We start from the raw sequence: 18984 nt of genomic DNA on the forward strand, positions 1-18984 counted from the left end.
GCCCAACAGAGATGATTTTATATGGGATCTGACCTCAACCAGGATTCTTACTCTTTCAGGTTCAGTTCTGCGCTCTCCACAAGCTACTATTGCAATATATATATGCACTGCATTTGTATCAGATTTGAAAGATGCTTTAACATGCCTCCCAGCATCACGATTGTTTCAGCCCTGATATTGAACATCAGTAGGATGAATGTATCTCTTAAATGCACTAGTGAGTATGTGCCATGAGTCTTTGATTTCTTTAAACTTATTTACATTTTACTTGCCCTTGAGCAATGAATTTACTATGTCAGCATTGTCTTTTCTACTTACACTTTGTCTGTCTTGTCCACTCACCTTAGCTTGATGCTTATTTTTTGTGCACGTGTATAGTCCATTGCACTAAATGCACAAACTGCCTGGAGTGGAGGATTTTCCGTATATTGTGTCTTTCTAAGATGCACCCTTTATAGTACTGCAAGTTCTGCAATATTTCCCAGCTTCAAACTAGCTTTGAATTTTCTCATTAGTTCCTTTTTAAGTCAAATACCCATTCACACATGTACTGGTCTCAGTTGACTGTGGTCTAACTGCCTTAGACACTTTACAAAAGTCTTTATTCTCTATACAGGCAGCCCTACCTCTCTCAGTAGTTGTGTTTCTTTCATCTTTGAAGCTTCAAGTGACCAGACCTGCCAATATCTGCTTTTGTCTGACCCCGATCAAAATCCACAGTTAGAAAAGCTGGTGAGAAAACATACACGAGTCACTTAGACCTCCTAACCGAAATCACGTTTGACAGACATTGAAGGATTTAGGAACAACAGGTACAATCTTGCTGTTGATATCAAGGCATACTCATCAGTCTTGGGACAGTTCATTCAGTAAGCAGCTTCCAGGGCATCAAATATCTCAGTCATAGCTTAACTGAGTAAAAAGCCTCAGTGCACCTAATAGGGTTGCAAAGAATCATTTCTGATAGTGCCCGCCTGCCAAATGGGTCTGTCCCTGTATGGCCTTGCTTATTGACGCTATGCGTAGGCATGCTGTTCTTGGAGACGAAGCTTAAATACCTTGCATGTGATTTTTTTCTTTTCATTGCCTTGAGCTCTGGAAGACCACTGACACTGTGCGTCTGGTGCTCAGATAAGACTAAGTTCAGGATACTTTTTTGTAGGTGCTGCATGGATCTTCCCCTGTGGCAGAAAATATCTAACCTTAAGTGAATGGTTGTAAATGGATTTACAAGCTGAGAAAGTGCCTCTTTAGGAAGCAAATATTGTAGGTTCTGAATGTGAAGCCGTATAGACGTAATCTAATATGAAGAGTAATGGGAACCTGTTAGTATGTAACCCAAAAAGGTTAAGCAGTTCCTCACCATAGTGGTCAGGTGAGATTCAAACCATTTTCAAGATCTGAAATTTGCCCCGAGATAGAAATCTCAGGGCTGACACTGAGCCCGTAGCAGCTGCAATGACTTCCATGGGGTAGATGCTCTGAAGGAATGGAAAACTCCTGCTTTTGATGACACTTTTGATGAGACAGTCATCCAGATATGGAAGCATATCTGGGTTCTCCTAGGAGGTGCTCTTAAATTGCCTGCTACTACTACTGCCGCAGCCCTACTGAAAACCCTCTCTGGACTGAAAGTTTGAATAGGGACAAACTGATGTTCACAGTAAACTTTACTTACTGGAAAGCTTCCATATGCTATAGGGTTGTCCCGTATGCTATACTCTACTGGGACCTCCAAGATTGCTGACAGCATTTGGTGAAGGCCTGGACGTGGCAATGTGGATGGCGATGATCTGGGCAGTGGGAAGAGTTTCAAGGCAGATGAAGTGCTGCCCTGGCGTGGTTTGGTGAGGCTGAGTCTAGTGCTGACCCAGAGAACATGGTGAGAAAGGTTTGCACTTTGTCCATGAAGGCGCTAGGAGAGCTACAGGAGACAGATTGGTGGGATCTGTAAAAAATACAGAACTTTTCTGAATTCCCTTTTCTTGGCTGATCTGCATGGCAAGAGGTCTTCTTTCAGAAGACCACAGCAAAGCTCTGGAGAGGATGTGGCAATGCCGTCTAATGGCAGGGCTGAGATGGGTGCAGAAACCAGCGGCTTAGAGGAGGTAACCAGTTGCATCTTGTGGACCAGGGGAGGAGGCAAGTTGTCGTACGCTTGGCTGGAGTTAGCTGCTCCACAGATTTATGATTTTACATTGCACCATAATGCGTAATGTATGAAAAGATAAATATTTTCCATTCAGCAACATCTTGCTGTATTTTCATCTAACTCTAATTTTAATTATAAAGTGAACATAACCTGTATCAAATTATGATTTTGTTAACATATTGAATGAGGACAAGAAAAATAAATACCAGATTTTATACTGTACAGGCACATGAAGGTATAGTAAAAAAATCTGGTTTCCTTGACCACATTGTCATAATATGCATATATAACTGCTTATTGAATCCAGGCTGTGTAGACAACAGAAAGAACACTGGCTCCATACCATCACAATGCATGCCCACAACAAAGAGGAGGAAAGAACAGGCTCTTTCATTGTGTGTTTCTAAGTATTACCAACATAAGGGCTAAAAACATTACCTCTGTCTGAAGTGTATCTATATATCCATGCATAAGTTATTAACTGGGCTCCCTGAGCACAGTTGCTGAAAATATTAATATATTCAAATTATATTCTAGCTACTGCAAAAACAGTAGATCAGACAAATGTATTAAAATCTCTTCAGACAAAAGGAGTCATGTTATTTATAAAGTTCCTCCTCCCCCCCCCGCCTTACTGGAACACAAACCTTCATTGTATGTAATATACGAGCATGCAAGATGATCCTTAGATGTCAAAATGTGGCTTAAAGTTTGAATGTAATCATAAAACAGTGACTCTAATGCTTGCCATAAACAAATTGTCACTGGTATTATGTAACTTAGACTATTCACAAAGTATAAAAGATGGGAAGAATAAAAGGTGGCTGCCAAACACTATGGGCCAAATCCGAAGGTTGTGCCAAATTGCGCGAACGGACTGGGAATTGCAAACCCAGCGTGGAATTTGGATTTGCACTCCTCAGTGCTCGGGCTGCTCCTATGGCTTAAATTAGAGTGAGATAAAGGCTTTTTTTTTTTTTTTTAGTTTGTCAGTTTAGTCTGTGAGGCAGCAAAGCAGCAACCAGTAACTTCTGCAGCCCCCCCCGCCGTCCCGTTTCCTTTTTCTGGGAGATGGGAAAGTGGGATAAAAGTTCCCTAATTGCCGCAGGACCCGTTTTTGTACGGAGTTGCTTTCTAGGATGCAAACAGGCAATAGTCAGATTGCAGCAGCGATGCAGCCTGAAAGGGAAAGCGTAGCTCTCAAATCTGGTGGTCTTGAATTTTTCGTGTTTTTCAGGGCGTAGGGTACTGCCTCATTGCGGCGAGACCCTGCTCTTTGCTTGGACTCCTTTGGAAAGGCGGCACAGCGGGTTAATGACGGAAGACCATATGTCAAGGCAGAAAGCCTTATCTGTGAACAACAACTAATCGTTCATAGATACTTTCCTTTAGTCCAGGCTTTAAGAGTAACGTATATCTGATAACGTGTGCACTGCACAGATTTAAATTGCAGCTAATGGTTGTGTTAATGCCCTTTATCAGGAACAACAACCAAACTAGGTGGTTGTCCACCCCCTTTTTTCCACCCCTTCCTTTTAAAAGTAAAATGACTTTTTTTTCACAGCCTGAAATAATTGTTCAAGCAGAGATACTGGTTTAACTCATTATGAATTATTAGTGGAAAAGTGGGTCTCAGAAGTATGTTACATCTGAAATATTTTTCGTCACTTGAACATGTGCTGTCCAGAACTGGCCCTATTCTACCAGTCACTGGGAACAAACACTTCGCATTCACAGATGCTCCTAATTTGGTGTGGTTTGGAGTGTAATTTAGATCAAACGCATCCATGTAAATGAGTCAGGGTTTCTTAATTAGGTGCCTCTTAAGAAAAAACTTGGACCACATCAGTAGGTGTGGGTGTGGTGCCCACAGTACTGGAATCTTTCCTATAGATGAAGTTGAGTTTTGTTCAGGCATATTGTAGGTTTTTCTTTCCCTTTTTTTTTCTTTCCCTTTTTTTTCTTTCCTTTTTTTTCCTTTCCCTTTTTTTTCTTTCCTTTTTTTTCTTTCCCTTTTTTTCCTTTTTTTTCCCTCCTAAAGCACAATAATAAATCTGCAGATGGCATAGACATAAAGACGCTACTTCAGAGGAGCTGTCTAAAACACTGTCTCTTTGGCAAATGCCTTAAAGTAGGTCATTCTGCTGTGATTTAGGTTTATATTTCATTGCCAGCTTTTTGTTCCCATTACAAGTAGGGTGCATTCCAGTCCACAGATTTGCTCTTCATTTTTTTTCAGATTGGTTTTTATTTACAAGATTTTGTAGAACTTCATAAGAAAATGGCCAATAGCCTGTCAGAAGTACTAATCATGCACTTGACCACAAAATAGATGTATGATGGTGATAACCTGCAAATGTTGGAATGTAAAATACCAATCTCTGGAAGTAAAAAATGTATTGATTGTCTTAACATGGTGATTGAAATGATTGTTGCATCTTCTGCAATGTGTGAAAAATGATCTAACATCATTTCAGGAGTCTCACAGAGCAGGGCCATCTCTTGCCCTAGTTGTTCCGGTATTTGCTTTTTCTTTTTATATATTTGCCACTGAAAAGCTTGTATTCTATAGCTTATTAAAAAAATAGAAAATCATCAGGGTCTGTTTTCCCATCAAAGTGTTGGGGGATTTACATGCCAAACTCCCGCTAGCCTTAAGGAATTACCTGCATAAATTCCCTTTCAATCGATAGTAGAATAGATCTTATTGTATTATATTAATTATTTTGCACAGAACACTGACATTTTGGCATTAAAGTCTTTTTTTTTTTTTTTTTAAGTACCAATGAATATCTTAGGAAACTTCAAGCCTAATATTTATTTTACAGCCTTATACTGAGAAAAATCCCATATCTTTAGTCGGAAAAATGAAAAGCATTGCAATTTCCCCTTTGATGATCTGGTCCTGGACATTAATGTGTTAGGGCCCAATCTCCCAAAATAGCAAAAAAAAAAAAAAAAAAAAGGGGGGAAAAAAAAGAAGCCTTTTTGTAATGAATTGAACATTCTTAATTTTCATCACCAGAAAACATTCGAGTTGAAAAGAACGCTAACCCCAAGCAATATTAAGAGGTTACAAAATCACATAAATTAACTCCGCCAGTGATATTTTACTAAAACTTCTGCGAGTGCAAACCAGAAGCAGGACTCTCACATGGTCTTGATTAACCGGAGAGTACTTAGCAGTAACCGGCCTTCCCCGAGATGTGCTGCCCATATGTACACGTACGCCCACAGCGCCAGGATGCACATGGACGAGCCTTCAAAGGCGTGGGGGGCTCAGCGTGGGGGATTTGGGAAGCGAGCGGAGAGTGGAAGTGAGAAGTGTTCGCTGTGTCATCGTGGGCAAGCGCCTTACCCTCTTCATTCCTCACTTTCGCCATCTACACAACTAGGATAATAAAACTTACTGACCTGAAAAGGAAGTTAGGAGATTTAATTAATGTTTGAAAAGCTATTTTGAGATCGTTTGATATTGAGTAATGTGAGAGGAACAATAGGAGCTCTTTGAAACAGGGGCTCTATCTATCCGTATTTGTGTCCTGCACCTAGCACAATGGTGCCGTACAGCCACAGAGTCAACCATATCATAAATATTTAAATTAAAACTATGTTAATTATTTTTATCATTCTGTTATTTGCTGATACACCAGCTCAGTACATTTTGAAGCTTGGTAGCATTGAAAAGTACCAAGTGTAATTATTTGCCTGACTGTTATGAAAATCAGCGTTTATATTTTTAAATAAGGCTGTGAAAATGGGAAACACAGGTAAAAATGTGGTTTTAATTACTCCCTATTCTTCTCGTTAAAAACACTAAGCTGTAAGGTATTCTTCAGGGAAGAGGTGAACTTTGCAAACTCTCTTATTCCACAAAAAGAAGGACTAGGTGTGACTGCAAAAACCTTGGTAGCAGGTCACCCCCACCCCAAAGTCAATAAAATAAAAATGCAGAAAGGTGCTTCTGGAAGACTGGATTTCTTTTTTTGCCTTTAATCCCAAATCTTTTATTACTCCTGTCCTGTGCACACTTGTGCCTGGCGCACATTTTCTTGTGTCCGCTAATTTACAAGGGGAGAGTTTAGTAGACCGATGTGTACTTAGCTGAGAGAAAATGGGTTTAACTCTTCTCCTTCCCCCAGAATGAGCCCTGGGAAGCTATGGTAGATGGGACAAGTGTTGGCATTGCTCCAGCTCCTTTCTAAAACTCTTCTATAGCTGAAACGGAGAAAAGCACATGTGCAAGAGCATGTCTCGATATATATTTGCCCTTCTCAAGCTAGGAATTGATTAATTCATTTCATGTAAATCTTAAAATGCTAGTCAGGGATGCCCGAATCTTTTATGTCTCTGGCCAGTCACCTATTCGCTCTTCTGGTGCAAGAGGGTGTTTCTCCTCCTCGCATTTCCAGTAGCTGCTCCCAAAGCTTGTAGGAGCAAGGTTAAACTTTTCTCCCTGCTGCTGTCCCCTGGCTGAAGAGCAAGAGCTGCTCCCAAGTTGCCTAATTATAAAGAAAAGTCTTGATACAGGAAATAATTTCAACAAATAGTCTTTCTTGTGCCTTCAGTTAAGGGCTTCTGTGCTTCTGCACATTCCTGAATCCGGGCATTTTTCCTGAAGCAAAATTTAAATGCCCATTCCACGCTTTGGGTTGCAGGTCTCCCATAGGTTCTCTAAGGTTTCCCAAATAGAAATTTGTTGTATACTCCTTCCATTCTGGGGATCAGTTTTTATTTTAAATAACTTTTACCACCTTCTTCTTCTTTTTCTTAACAAAAAGCTTGTACAGTTCTTAATGTAATCTGTTCTTCTCCTGTGTAAAAATAGGGTTCTCCTGAGCCTAGATTTAATATGCAAGCCTGCCTGAAACTGCTGATATGACACGTAGCTTAGTAAGTGAAAATCACTTTTGCTACATCTTTCCTCCACTAACTTTAAAAAAAAAAAAAAAAAAAGTTTGCAGTCATTCCCTGCTTAGTATAACTAGATGCCATACTTTAACTTTATTTTCTGATTTTCCCTCAGAATTCTGGGTACTGCTGCTGGACTTGTCATCACATTGTCATCGTGTCCTGGTGTGCGGGCTACTGTGGGCTTCTGTCTATGCATGGCTTTTTTCTTTTTCTCTTTTTTTTTAATCTTTAATAGGTAGAAATAAGTCTGTTTAGTCACATGTAGTTTGCAAAAGCCTTCAGAACATAGCTGCCACGCCGCCAGGTTTGAGGGCGCTGTGTGTTTTGTTTGTCAAGGTTGAATGCTTTTCTCTGTTCATAGACCGATGAACGTGGGGGAAAGTTATTTTTCAAACGAACTAAAGCATGAATACCTATGAGTTTTCTTAAATAACATATTAATATTAGTGGGTTCGTCTGAGATAAAAAGTTCCACTCTTGACGAGGAGCTTATTTCCAGTGAAATTGATGCAAACATTTACTAGAAACAATGAAGAATTTGGGCAGGGGGGAAGGCAATCAGAAAGAAAATCATCATTCTCTCTCTGGAAGGGCAGAAAACCTGGGTGGCATTTGAAAATATCTTGCTGTGCTATGTACAGTATGGGAAAACCGGAGCAAAATAAATGGAGTTTCTTGGATTCGAAGGTGAATCAAAAGGAACTGGCTTCTGCCTGGACAAGGCAGCCAGATAGGCCACAGTAACAGATCCACGTGATAAACCAAGAGGCAACTGCAGAGCTCCCCAGACAACTTGCCTGAAGTGCCTGCCAAGGAGGCAGATGCTGCTGCTGGAAGAATATCTTCCACAGTTGGGCATCTGGGTTCAGCGCTTTCCACGTAAGGGAGAGGGGTGGGAGCGTCAGGCTGGCCCCTGTCTTCCCATTTAATTATTTCAACATCCATTTTAGACTTTTGTAAATAACACGTGTTATCCTGCCTTTGTGCGGGGAAAATAAGGGGCAAGGAGAGGGGGTTTGTCTGGAATATATCCCTTCGCAGGGGTGTCCACGTGGATGGGTAAAGACGGAGTCGAGCTTGGCTGCCCTGTGCTCCAGCCTGGTCAGATGTGAGACAGCTCGGGTCTGGGAGTCGCAGAGCTGCCTTGTGGTGGCACGGAGCTCAACCTAATAAGCAGAGCAGGCTGAGATTCATTAATTTAACATTAATAAGCACAGCTTATTAGCTCAGGCACAGCGCTGTATAATACAGGCAGGCAGCTTCTGGAGCAGAGCTGCGTCTGCCCTCGCCAGCTCAGAGCCTGGTGCAGAAGACCCGGCCAGGGTGCTCTGCTCCCCTACTGCATTTTGCATTAGGGAGGAAAGAGTATTTTGCGGTCGCTGGAGGAGCTTCTGTGCAAACAAACACAAAAAAACCACCTCCAGGTTTTTAGATTGTATTGCTGGCTTATGCTGAGTCTTTAAGTCATTTAAACTTCTCGTGCCTCAGTTTCCCAGTGGGTGTGTAATAGCTACCTCAAGATGCTGCTGTGAAAGCAGGTTAAGGTACCCATCATAAAATAATGTGGGATCCTTAAAGAGCGAAATGCTCCTTCTGCCTTACTTGAATTATAGTTCTGTGAGTAAATCACTGGGTACAGGTAATGATTTCTGAGATAGGATTTGGTTGCTCCCCGTTCACATTTGTGCAGAGAACCAATACAAGGTTTCTGCATCACCTGATGTCCTGTCTATGCCTGCAAAATAGGACCAGAAAGGTATATCAGTTTTAACTGGTACCTGTGATTAGCTCACTCTGGGAGTAAAATTCACTTGTAGATAAGCAACAGGAGAGAGTGGAGTCCTGGGGAAATGGGACGCTGTTTTCACACATGTATGGGACAGCATTACATGGGCTTTATATAGCAAGCAAATATTCTCTAAATGTGTTCGAGTAGAACAGGTTGTTTTCTGTAGCCCTTTATTTGGGAAAATCCCTACTCAGGGATTTGTTGTTTCTTTCACGTGTAAAGTATATTTGTTTGATTTGCTCGTGTTTGGGAAAAACTATGAATAACCTAATAGTAGTAGTGCTCAATTATTTTCAGTATGAGTCCTAACAAAACAATGTCTTGTGGTGTTAGACTGACAAGAGCTATGTGATATGTCTGTTCAGCCCCATATTTTGTCTCTTCTGCTTACGAATAGAATAAATTTCATGCAAAAATGAATGAGGGACATTGGTGGGTTGTTTTTTTTCCCATCAAATGCAAAAAACTTAAAAGAACAGGTACCGCAACCCCAAGCTTTGCTTTTAATCCCCCTCCTGTGGGCTTCATACGCTGCGCTGTGACTTCTTGCAACTTCAGAGGGCTTGGTTTAAGAAAGATATATGGCACTGGTGTTAATCCCTGCTGCCAGGCCTTTCTCGCAGACTCTCTCATCAGCTGCTTTGTCTGGGTTTCTAAAGGAGGACCCTTCTGAAGTGCATTTCACATCGTTATTTGTGCTTGATCTGGACCTACTCCTGCAGACTGGATCGCTGCAGAATGAAACCAGAGTGCAGCCTCGCTGCTGTCAGTGATTTAGGGGAAGCGTAGCCTTCTGGGCGAAGGTTGGATTCTCGTGCTGAGCTCCTGTGTGTCCGTGAGAGATACGCTCTCATGTGCTGGACAGAAGGCACAGGCTTACACTGTCCCATAGCCCAGGTCTGCATAGCCCTGTTCTCTTATTTGTCTAACAAAGAGGAAAGAAAGGGGTAGGAGAAAGAAGGGAATGCCACAGAAACAGCATAACTGGGGTCCTCCAGTTTCTCCCCATCAGAAACCCCTTGAAGCCTGGTTCAACGTTGGGCAAGAACAGCCATCTCCACCAGCAAATACAGAAATTGCAGTAATATGCCTCAAAGCAAACCAGTTTACTCATTTTTTTTCAACTGATCGGAAGCTTGCAAACTTCCTGTGATTTACACCAAGAAAACCCTCTGACTGAAGAGGATGGTGCAAGGTGCAAGTCAGTGGTGAGGTTGGCACACTGTGCACATTGGCACCCCTCCTCTGAAGACTATCCCTAAGAGTGATATATTTCTATGTTTTGTAACCTCTGCAAGGTAGTCTTGTTTCCTAGGTTGATTTAAACAAACACACATCGCTTATATTTCCATAATATAAACATGTCATTACTAAAAGTGTATGTATGCTTCTTTATTCTCATTTATGGAGCCATGAGGCCATTCAGACTGGCCCCTGAGTTTTGCATTGACAATTTCAAGAGAACATACCAGTTTTTATCTGGGTTTTTTTGTGTTTTTAGTACCTATTCTACTGCTGCTCCCATATCAATGGAGCCAAGCTTATAGGCTAGCCCTATCCTTCCTTCCCTGAGGATGTGTTTCTGTGGCAGAGAAGGCTGACCTTCTTCAGACAGACTCAGACAATTCCTCCTGTAATGCTCAGATCCCCAGCTGCTTCAAATATCACATCTTCCTGCCTTCCATCGCTCTGTGCCTCTGTATTGCATCAGTATTCCTCTAGCTTGACCATGCTTTCTGCAGTGACACCTAGGTGAGAGCCTGTGCTTATTTAGGTAGTACTACTTCTGTAGAGTTGTAGTCAAGCCTGGTATTGTGTACATAAGCATTAGGAAGTATTGGTATTTTACTGTTTGTATTTTAGTATGGGATTTTTTTTTTCCTTTTCTTTTCTTTTCTTTTCTCCAAAAACCACAGGTCTTGGTCCAGTTTTGCCAGTCATTCTACACATACACAGCAGGAAACAATTGCTGTCCCGAACAGATTATGCTCTAAAAAGCCAAGGCAGACAAAGGAAGCATTATCATCATTTTGTAAACAAGGAACCAAGGCACAGAGAGATTAAGTGATTTACCCAAGGTCACCCAGAACATCCGGTCAAAGCCAAGAACTGAACCCACGTCTCCTGAGTCTCAATCAAGTGATTTAACTATGAGATCAAAGACTTATTGTGTATACCTGATATCTCTCCCCTAAGACATGGTAACAAAACTTTCTTCAGGTTAGGATCAATGCCACATGCAGCGCAGTAAATTTTGTATATGGCATATCTGTGCTGACAGCGTGTACCCACTTCTTGCTCTCAGGTTCTGCCCAGGAAATAATTTCCCTTATTATTCTTCCATTGACAGTAATAAATTATCGTCCTTCTCTAGATAACCCTCTGAAGGAGAGAGTGTGCACCCCTGGTACATCAGATGAATACATAGAAAACTGTTTTTCTGCAAGGCCAAACTCAGTCATTTTATGGACTATTTAAAATCCTTCCATGCTTAATGAAACGGGGACATTCCCACGGCTGTATGGACTTCATTTTGCAGTTTCAACTGGAAGCTGCAAAAGAAGATAAAGTATCTACATCTCTTATATGTATATGCCAGGAGAATGCAGCAGAAATGATCAGTATAAAGGCATCATTCATTATAAGCTCAGAGTAGTCTTTTATTTGGAGTTTTCATTACTCGCTCACTGGGGTCATTATATCATTCCTGGGATGAAATGCTCTTCTGTGCACAGGGCCTGCATGGGGCCCTGGATCCAACTTAGTCCCTTCAATTTTAAGGGTAGTTTGGCTGAAAAGTGACTGTGCAAAATGGCACCGGTTAGTCCCAAGAACAGGACAGCCTCGAAGGGAGGAACAAGATCCTGCCCTTTGTGTGCCCCTGAGCACGTGGTCTGTTTTTACTTTTATTGCCATGAAACACGAGAAGAAAACCTAAGGTGAGCATGAGATCCTGGGCTGACTTTGTGGGCTGACATCTCTTGCAAATGGAGCTCAATGAGTGCCAAAACCACAGCGGAATGGTAAGGTGGAGCCTCACAGCATCATTTTTCTGCCCCTGTGGTATCTCAGCAACATTAGGAGAGCGAAGATGCACTTCCAAATCTCTCCTCAGCGTTTCTGAGTTGTTAGTTCTGTGTTGTCACAACCTTCCTCGTGCGGTACAAGAGCTTGTAACGTATTTTCTTGGGTGAGGTTACTTCTATCATTACGTATAAAGGAGTTTGAAGGCCATGGATCTCGATGGTGAAAATATGGTGATCAAAAGGTCTATTGTTGGAGAAAGTCAAACCAAACTGGACAAATGCAATACTGGAACCTGTTGCGTTTGCCCAATTCAGTATACCTGTAGCATAGTAATCCTCATGTGTCTGACTGCATCGAAGGAAACAGAACCGTTCTGTTTTCTAATAGAGGCAAAATTCGTGCTTTTGCTTAGACATACTGATTTCTTGAGCAGGAATAGGATATACATAGATACCATAAATCATGCTTAGTTTTCCCGAAGAACGTAATTATCTTTCATATTTTGGATGACATTTCCAATAGGATTTGGACACCACACACCTATTCCTTTTAAAATTATCGATCTGTTAGTACCAGAGTTCTACTTACTTCTTCAGATGTTCAAAAAGGATTTTCATTGTGTCATAGTTTGGTCTGGGGAGCTTATTTACGAGGCTCCTTATGGATTTGATGCGAGTGGCGTTGTCCTGGATTTCTAAGAGGTGGGGAAAAAAGAGAAAATAACCACTTGAGTACCATATGAGGATATTACTTTGCCCATTACTGTATCTGGTACCTTAACAAGAAAAGCCATCATTAATATATGGTTAAAAACAGAATATGCCATACCTTCTATCACCTTAATAGAGAGCAAGAGTAATTTACAAGGATTAAAAATTCTCTCTTAATCTTAAGGAAGCATTTTCTGGTTCACAGAATTGTATTCTTATGCATTTCCTTTATTTTATTAGAGTATTAGACTATCATCCCATGCTAAAATACCTCCAAGCAGTGAGGGACCCACATCTTAAATGGAATTCCACTTTGGAATTACATTTGTCCAATGGTGCAGCTTCTGTGATGGATACACTTCCCAGGTAGTCCTTCTTGTCCTTTTTTCCTCATCATAATTAAATCAGCTATATTTATGAATCTTTGTCCTTAACATTACACCCCATCGTGTTTGGGAACATGAAAAGATTTGCTGTTCTTTTCAGTTGTGCTTTCTGGTGATAGATTATTTTGAGAAACTATTCCATTGTAGCTATTTTCTAATACCTGTAGCATCTCATAACTGTAATTTCTGCAGGAAAAAATTTGTATTTCAAGCTTAAGTTTAACAATAAAGAATGCAGTACTAAGGGCTTTAATCTCTCTTTTGAGGTGATAAGAACATTGCTATCATTTTTGTTAAGATATACCTTCCTGTTTTTAGCCTGATTCATAGTTTTGTGGGAAAGGTTTGACTGATATTTCCATCGATTCGTATAAGATGTTGCAACTAAAGCAAAGTCATGTACAACTGTGCTTTCGTTTAGGAACAGATTAGATAAGGTGCCAGTAGGTCTGACGCAGGGAAAACATCTTGCATGTTACATGCCCTAGATAACCTGAGAATACTTTTCTGATCTTATCATCTATGATTTAATTATCACCTATCATTCTTCATATATGTTCCTTTTTAATATTCATATTACCCTAGCACCCAGAGATCTCAAGCAGGATTGAATCCCAGTTGCAGTAGGTGCTGCATAAGCATGGATTGGTGAATAGTGCCCTGATTCAAAGGTTTCACCAAAAAAAAGTTTCAAGAAAAAATTTCCTGTGATCAAACTGAATTTAAAAATTAAAATGACTAGGATAATATTCCTTCCTTGGCATGTGTTCCTAATTCCTGTTGAGATTAATGCTTCATACACACAGATATAGTTGTATATATCTATATTGTTTACAATTTGAACATTCACATAGATATGAAAGACAAGAGCTCAGAGTAGTCAATGCATAGGTATTATTTTCCAGTAAAAACCCCCCAAACTTTCATATAGATTTATTCTGTAGGAAGCCATGCAATTGACAGTAGTGATAATGAAGTTACACACAAATGAAGAATACACTTGCTGTGTATTTTACTCTTGGTCTGATTTGACCTATAAAGAACCTTAAATTCTGAACGGCACAAACTCCCCCAGTCTTGCAACCCACTCATCCCTTGATATTTTCTGCCACAAGCCATTTGTACTGTTTATTTTTGTCCCATGGACGATCTGTCCAGTGGAAATAAGATTGAAGCTACAAATGAAAATGATAGGAAATTTGCAAAAGCGAATTTTTTGTAGGAAGGGGGTACAAATTCTGTGGGCTTTTTATTTGTGGTGTGCATACATGCTATGCTCTTACTAGATAAGTTATATTTAGATTGGGGCTGCCCTGGCTGTACTGCAATTTCTCAAATAAAGCTTCTCAAGTTTATTTTTTAATTCTGTTTTCTCCTGAGAGTTCAACGGACTTGAGTGGAACTGAAACGCCGAGGTAGGGAAAGACCCAGTGGAAGGAAAAGCTCACTGTTTGTCCGTTGCAGCATATTTGCAAGGAAATGTCGTACAGTAAAACTTTATCGTGCTCTCTTGAAGGAAGTGTCTCTGTTCTGTGTTGATTAGCACAGATACCAGCTTGGTAACCACATTCCCTACAGAAACAGCTACTTTACACAGGTTGCGCTTCCTTATAAGGTGTATTTGTAAAAGAAATAAACTAAAAAGAGCAGTATTCATTTACAAAAGAGATTATTTATTGAGAGAGAGGCAAGGGTAGAAAGCTTTGTTTTAGGGCTTACTGTGCCAAAGTCGTCAGTGCCGATAGACAGGAGAAGAGATCTTTAGGTAGGCTCTAAAGTACAAAGCCCGTAGAAATGTTGCATAAAATTATTTTGTGAATCGGTCTATTTGTTAATTGTTAGTCTATTGTAAAAGAAGAAAAAACAGGCAACATTTGGTAACTTTAGTCAGCATTTCTGAACTGGGAATGATAAACACCTCTGCCTGGCTCTGGCATTTATCAGTACTGAGATATTATTACCACATAGAGTCACAGCATGGTTACTGTTATCATCAAAAAAAAAGCCAGCTAATCTTAATGGTTTGTAAAGCCGTTACCTGCACTGGTCTGACATTTATCATGATCATTTTACCACATGAGTCCTACATTGCAAAGGTATTTTATCTGGAAGGGACATCACTATGAATTATTATTTGCAGCTAGGTAGAAAATTGTATGTTGTAGATACCTTTTCTCATTATAAATCACAGTCACATTTCACCATTTCCCACACAAAGCTGCTGAGCCCAGGCTTTTTGCCATAACACTTAGTCTCGCTCCCTTTTATAGTTCCATGAAAATATTGGGTACTCTTTCATTAAAATGGTTGATATTGGTGGTTTTTTAAATGCTATATACACGCTTGATTTTTCTCTAGTATAAAAGAATTTGTTTTTCCACTTGAGAAGCTAAAGAGAATAAACTGTTCATTTTTTTTTTTTTTTTTATTGAAGCTTACTCTCGCTCCAGTTTTTGTGGCTGGGCTTGTCTTTACTCTTGACCTTGTTGATGGAATATTTAACAGATCAGATGCAAGATCTTATGTTTCATTTGCAATACCTATGTATTTGCTTTATTTCTGTAAAGCCTTGAGTTCCACTTTCCTAGAAATTTTTCCCTTTCAGATTTCTAAGTAGAAAGATTTTTCTTTTTAATTTGAATTTTCTGGAGATTTTCTCTTTACCATCCTCAAATGGAGGGAAGCAACTCTTAAACAAGGGTTTGTATAAATAGCTGTGGAGAAGGTATCAGCCTTCTTGCGCTGTATTATGAAGCCTAGCAGTAGAGGGTGCAAAGGAAGGAAAACACTCTGAACAGCTGTTAAATTCCCCAGCCAAGTCTAGAAAAGGAAGCAGACCGGTTTTGATAAAAATGAAACAATATTATTTTTCATTATACTCTTTTTATTGTGAAAATCAGTGAAAATCTGGGGAAAAGATTCCCATTTTGGAAAGTTAGACTCTCTTTTCCCTGTGAAGATTTCTGAAGGAAAAGGGTTGTCATAATCGCATATATCAAATAAAGAATGAGAGGACGGTTAATCCTTTTTGCATTTTTGGGGCAAAATATGGAAGAAGTAGGTGATAATTTCAGCAGATCAGGATACTCTGAAGTGAATCGCAGATGGTTTTCCATGTAATATTTTCATAGAACATATATTTAGAATTTGGGTTACTGTCTTTAAAAATAGGGCTGGCTCCCTTTGACGGAGCAAGACTATGGAGATGCTCTCTTGTTTATATTTAAATGAAGAATGCATTGAAAAAAAACCCCCACTTAATATTATATAAGCTTTTTTGTAAATGAGCTATGGATCAACATTTGAGCACAGAAGAAAACATGATGCGTCTGTAACATTAACAGTGGCTGGGTAAAAATGAATGAAGAAAGTAACCTTTAGCACTCGTGTCCATAAAGAATACTTAAGCAAATCCCACCGAATCTTTCTTTTAATCATTAATTTTAAATGGACATAAATGTTTACAACAAGCCACTTTGTTTCAGAACAGGAAGTCCAGGGTTTATCTCCAATAACTCACGTTTGCTAGGAAGGGATGTATGTCTCTAACCTGACATGCATTCATTATTTTGTAAGGTACTGGAGTCTGACCCATGACCCTCCTCAGACCTACTGCATTATTCATGTCTGCCTCACTTTGTGTAGTTTTACTATAGCGCCCATTTCCCTTTACCAGGCGTTTCAGTGGCTTGTGCATGTTTAATGTTAAATGGCATTTATGGCTCACATTAATGCCTAATTTTATCACGAGCTATGGTTTCTTTTTATGCTCTCAAGCCTCACAGCTGAACTGCTGAAAAAACCAGTGATTTATGATTCTGCACAAAATATCAAACTATCGATCTGCCACCTAATCTATGTTTTGTTGTTGTTGTTGTGGTTTTTTCGGCATGGTTTTCTCTGATTTTCTTACATGGCTCTTCTCACCTTGTTTTGTTTTTTTGGATAAGATTTCTGCTGTGGTTAAAACGTCACACACTGTTGCTACAGCAAAATCTGTCTGCCAAGAGTTTTTCCAACAATTTGCGACTGATTCAGCTGCCGAGAGAAAGACAGGTCTTGTCTGGGGCTTTTTTGGTTTGTTTATTTCATTTATTACTTTTTTTTTGTTTTTAATCGGAACTGAGTGGTTTAGGTGGATTTTCAAGTGCTAATGAAATTGTGAGACTTATGGCGCTGGCTACAGCCAGCCGTAGTGTGGGCAGACGCTCTGTGAGCTTCCCCACTGTGCTGCTGTGCAAGCATCCCCGCTGTTATGTTTGCTATAGTTTTAATGTCTGTGAAAAATTCCTGATGCAACTAAATTATGTTCTGCCCTCTTGTTTGTATAAATAAACACCCGACTTAGCCAATTCATCTTGCTCTTGCCCATTTTAGAAGCTTGCCCTGTCACACAATGCTTAACCCCAGTCCTTGATAGCTTTGGTGTTATCAGGGAATGAAAACTTGCTTAAAAGAGAGTGCTCTGTTGGCTTGATTTTTTTTTTTTTGCAGAGACCTCAACTGCCCAAAACTCTGCTTTCATTTGGTCTTCATATTCTGGAAGCCATGCTGGCTAAAATACACAGATTTCTATGTATACGTATATAGATAAATTATTCATATCACTTTTAATGTCAGGATATTTTAATGTTACTGTATGCAACATAAAAGTCCCAATTTTAATCACTCGCAGTACGCTATAGCAATCGTCTCGTGCAGATACTTGTAAAATATTTTCTTGTTTTAAAAAAAAAATCTATAAGAAGCATTCAAACTAACTAATGTTTGCTATAAGGAAAACAACCAATTTGTGATCTGAATTGATTTTACTTTTTATTCGTGCCTCAGAAATAGATGTTGCAAAAGAAAATGAGAATTGCGTGAAATCTCTCTATATGGGCAATTGATAAATTCATCCTATGTGATAGAAAGTGGAGTTTACAATGAATATTCATACAACTTTTGCGATCCATTAGCAAGACCCAAGACAATGAGTTCGCAACTCAGTCCCATTTAACAAAAATATATGTGGAATTAATGGGAAAAAACAGCACTTAGAAAAGTTAAACTTTAATGTATCAAACTCCAGGTGCCGGAGTTGGAGGGAAATAACCAATAATAGTCATTTTTTACATATTTGATGGGACTGATTATGCAATGTGCAACTCTAAATGGCTTATAGCACATTGTAGCATGGTTCCATCCCATTGGCTACAGTAGGGTGCAGGCAGATGGATGACAGTGACAAGGAGAGAAGTGCTTTTGCTTAGCCGTGCGTTAAGATGCCATCCAGAAGCTCTGTGCACTGCAGACACTTCATTAGGATGCCAGGATAATGGTAAACTACCACTCAGAGTGACACCCCATTTCCTGCTTACTGAGCTCTCCAACCTCGGCAGATGTCAACAATCTCACAGTGCTACAGAGCAGACCTAACTTTCCAGGCACTTTGACTCCAATTTTTTTCCCTTAACAGTGCCATACATTACATGCAATATGTAACAGCAAGTACCAAACAGAAAACAAAATTTGCTGCCCTAATTATAACAAAGCAGCATCTGAGTTAGGTACTGCATGCCCAGCGTACATACAACCAGTCAGGCAGCATAAAAGAGGAATGATCTTTGTCGCTCGATTTTGGGGGTTAATTAGACTTAGGACTTTGATAGCTAATGGGTAGTCTGATCCCGACTGAAATGATTGTGCTTCACTGCTAACTTCTACCAAGCGTCGGAAAAATATGCTGAGCTCTTTCCTGGTATTTCATACGCTGTTACAGCCTTGTGCGGGGTTTTCTGCACAGAAAGAGCAGACTTGAGCATCTGGACGGTGTGATATTTTCTCTGCAAATGCACAACTCGAGGCCGTAACGCACCTCCCCAACAGCAGTTAAAGCCAGCAGAGAGACTACGCTGTGATGCTTGACCTGCACTCCTTTCCAGAGAAACACAAATAGCTGCTCGCACTTTCAAAAATTGTCTTCAGATACAGAAACGGTATCCATAAGGTCACTATTTCTAATTT

General features: G+C 40.0%; 1 protein-coding gene across 1 annotated transcript in view; it reads right to left on the reverse strand.

Moving 5' to 3' along the window:
* The window catches only part of ARHGAP15 (Rho GTPase activating protein 15), a 330335-nt gene that overhangs the window by 11558 nt on the left and 299793 nt on the right, over window positions 1-18984 (reverse strand). The window contains exon 14 of the mRNA XM_069780763.1: window positions 12471-12576. Coding sequence (XP_069636864.1) covers window positions 12471-12576 — 106 coding nt within the window. The remainder of the gene's footprint in view (window positions 1-12470; window positions 12577-18984) is intronic.

Source organism: Haliaeetus albicilla, chromosome 4 (assembly GCF_947461875.1).
Source record: "Haliaeetus albicilla chromosome 4, bHalAlb1.1, whole genome shotgun sequence".
Taxonomy (NCBI): Eukaryota; Metazoa; Chordata; class Aves; order Accipitriformes; family Accipitridae; genus Haliaeetus; species Haliaeetus albicilla.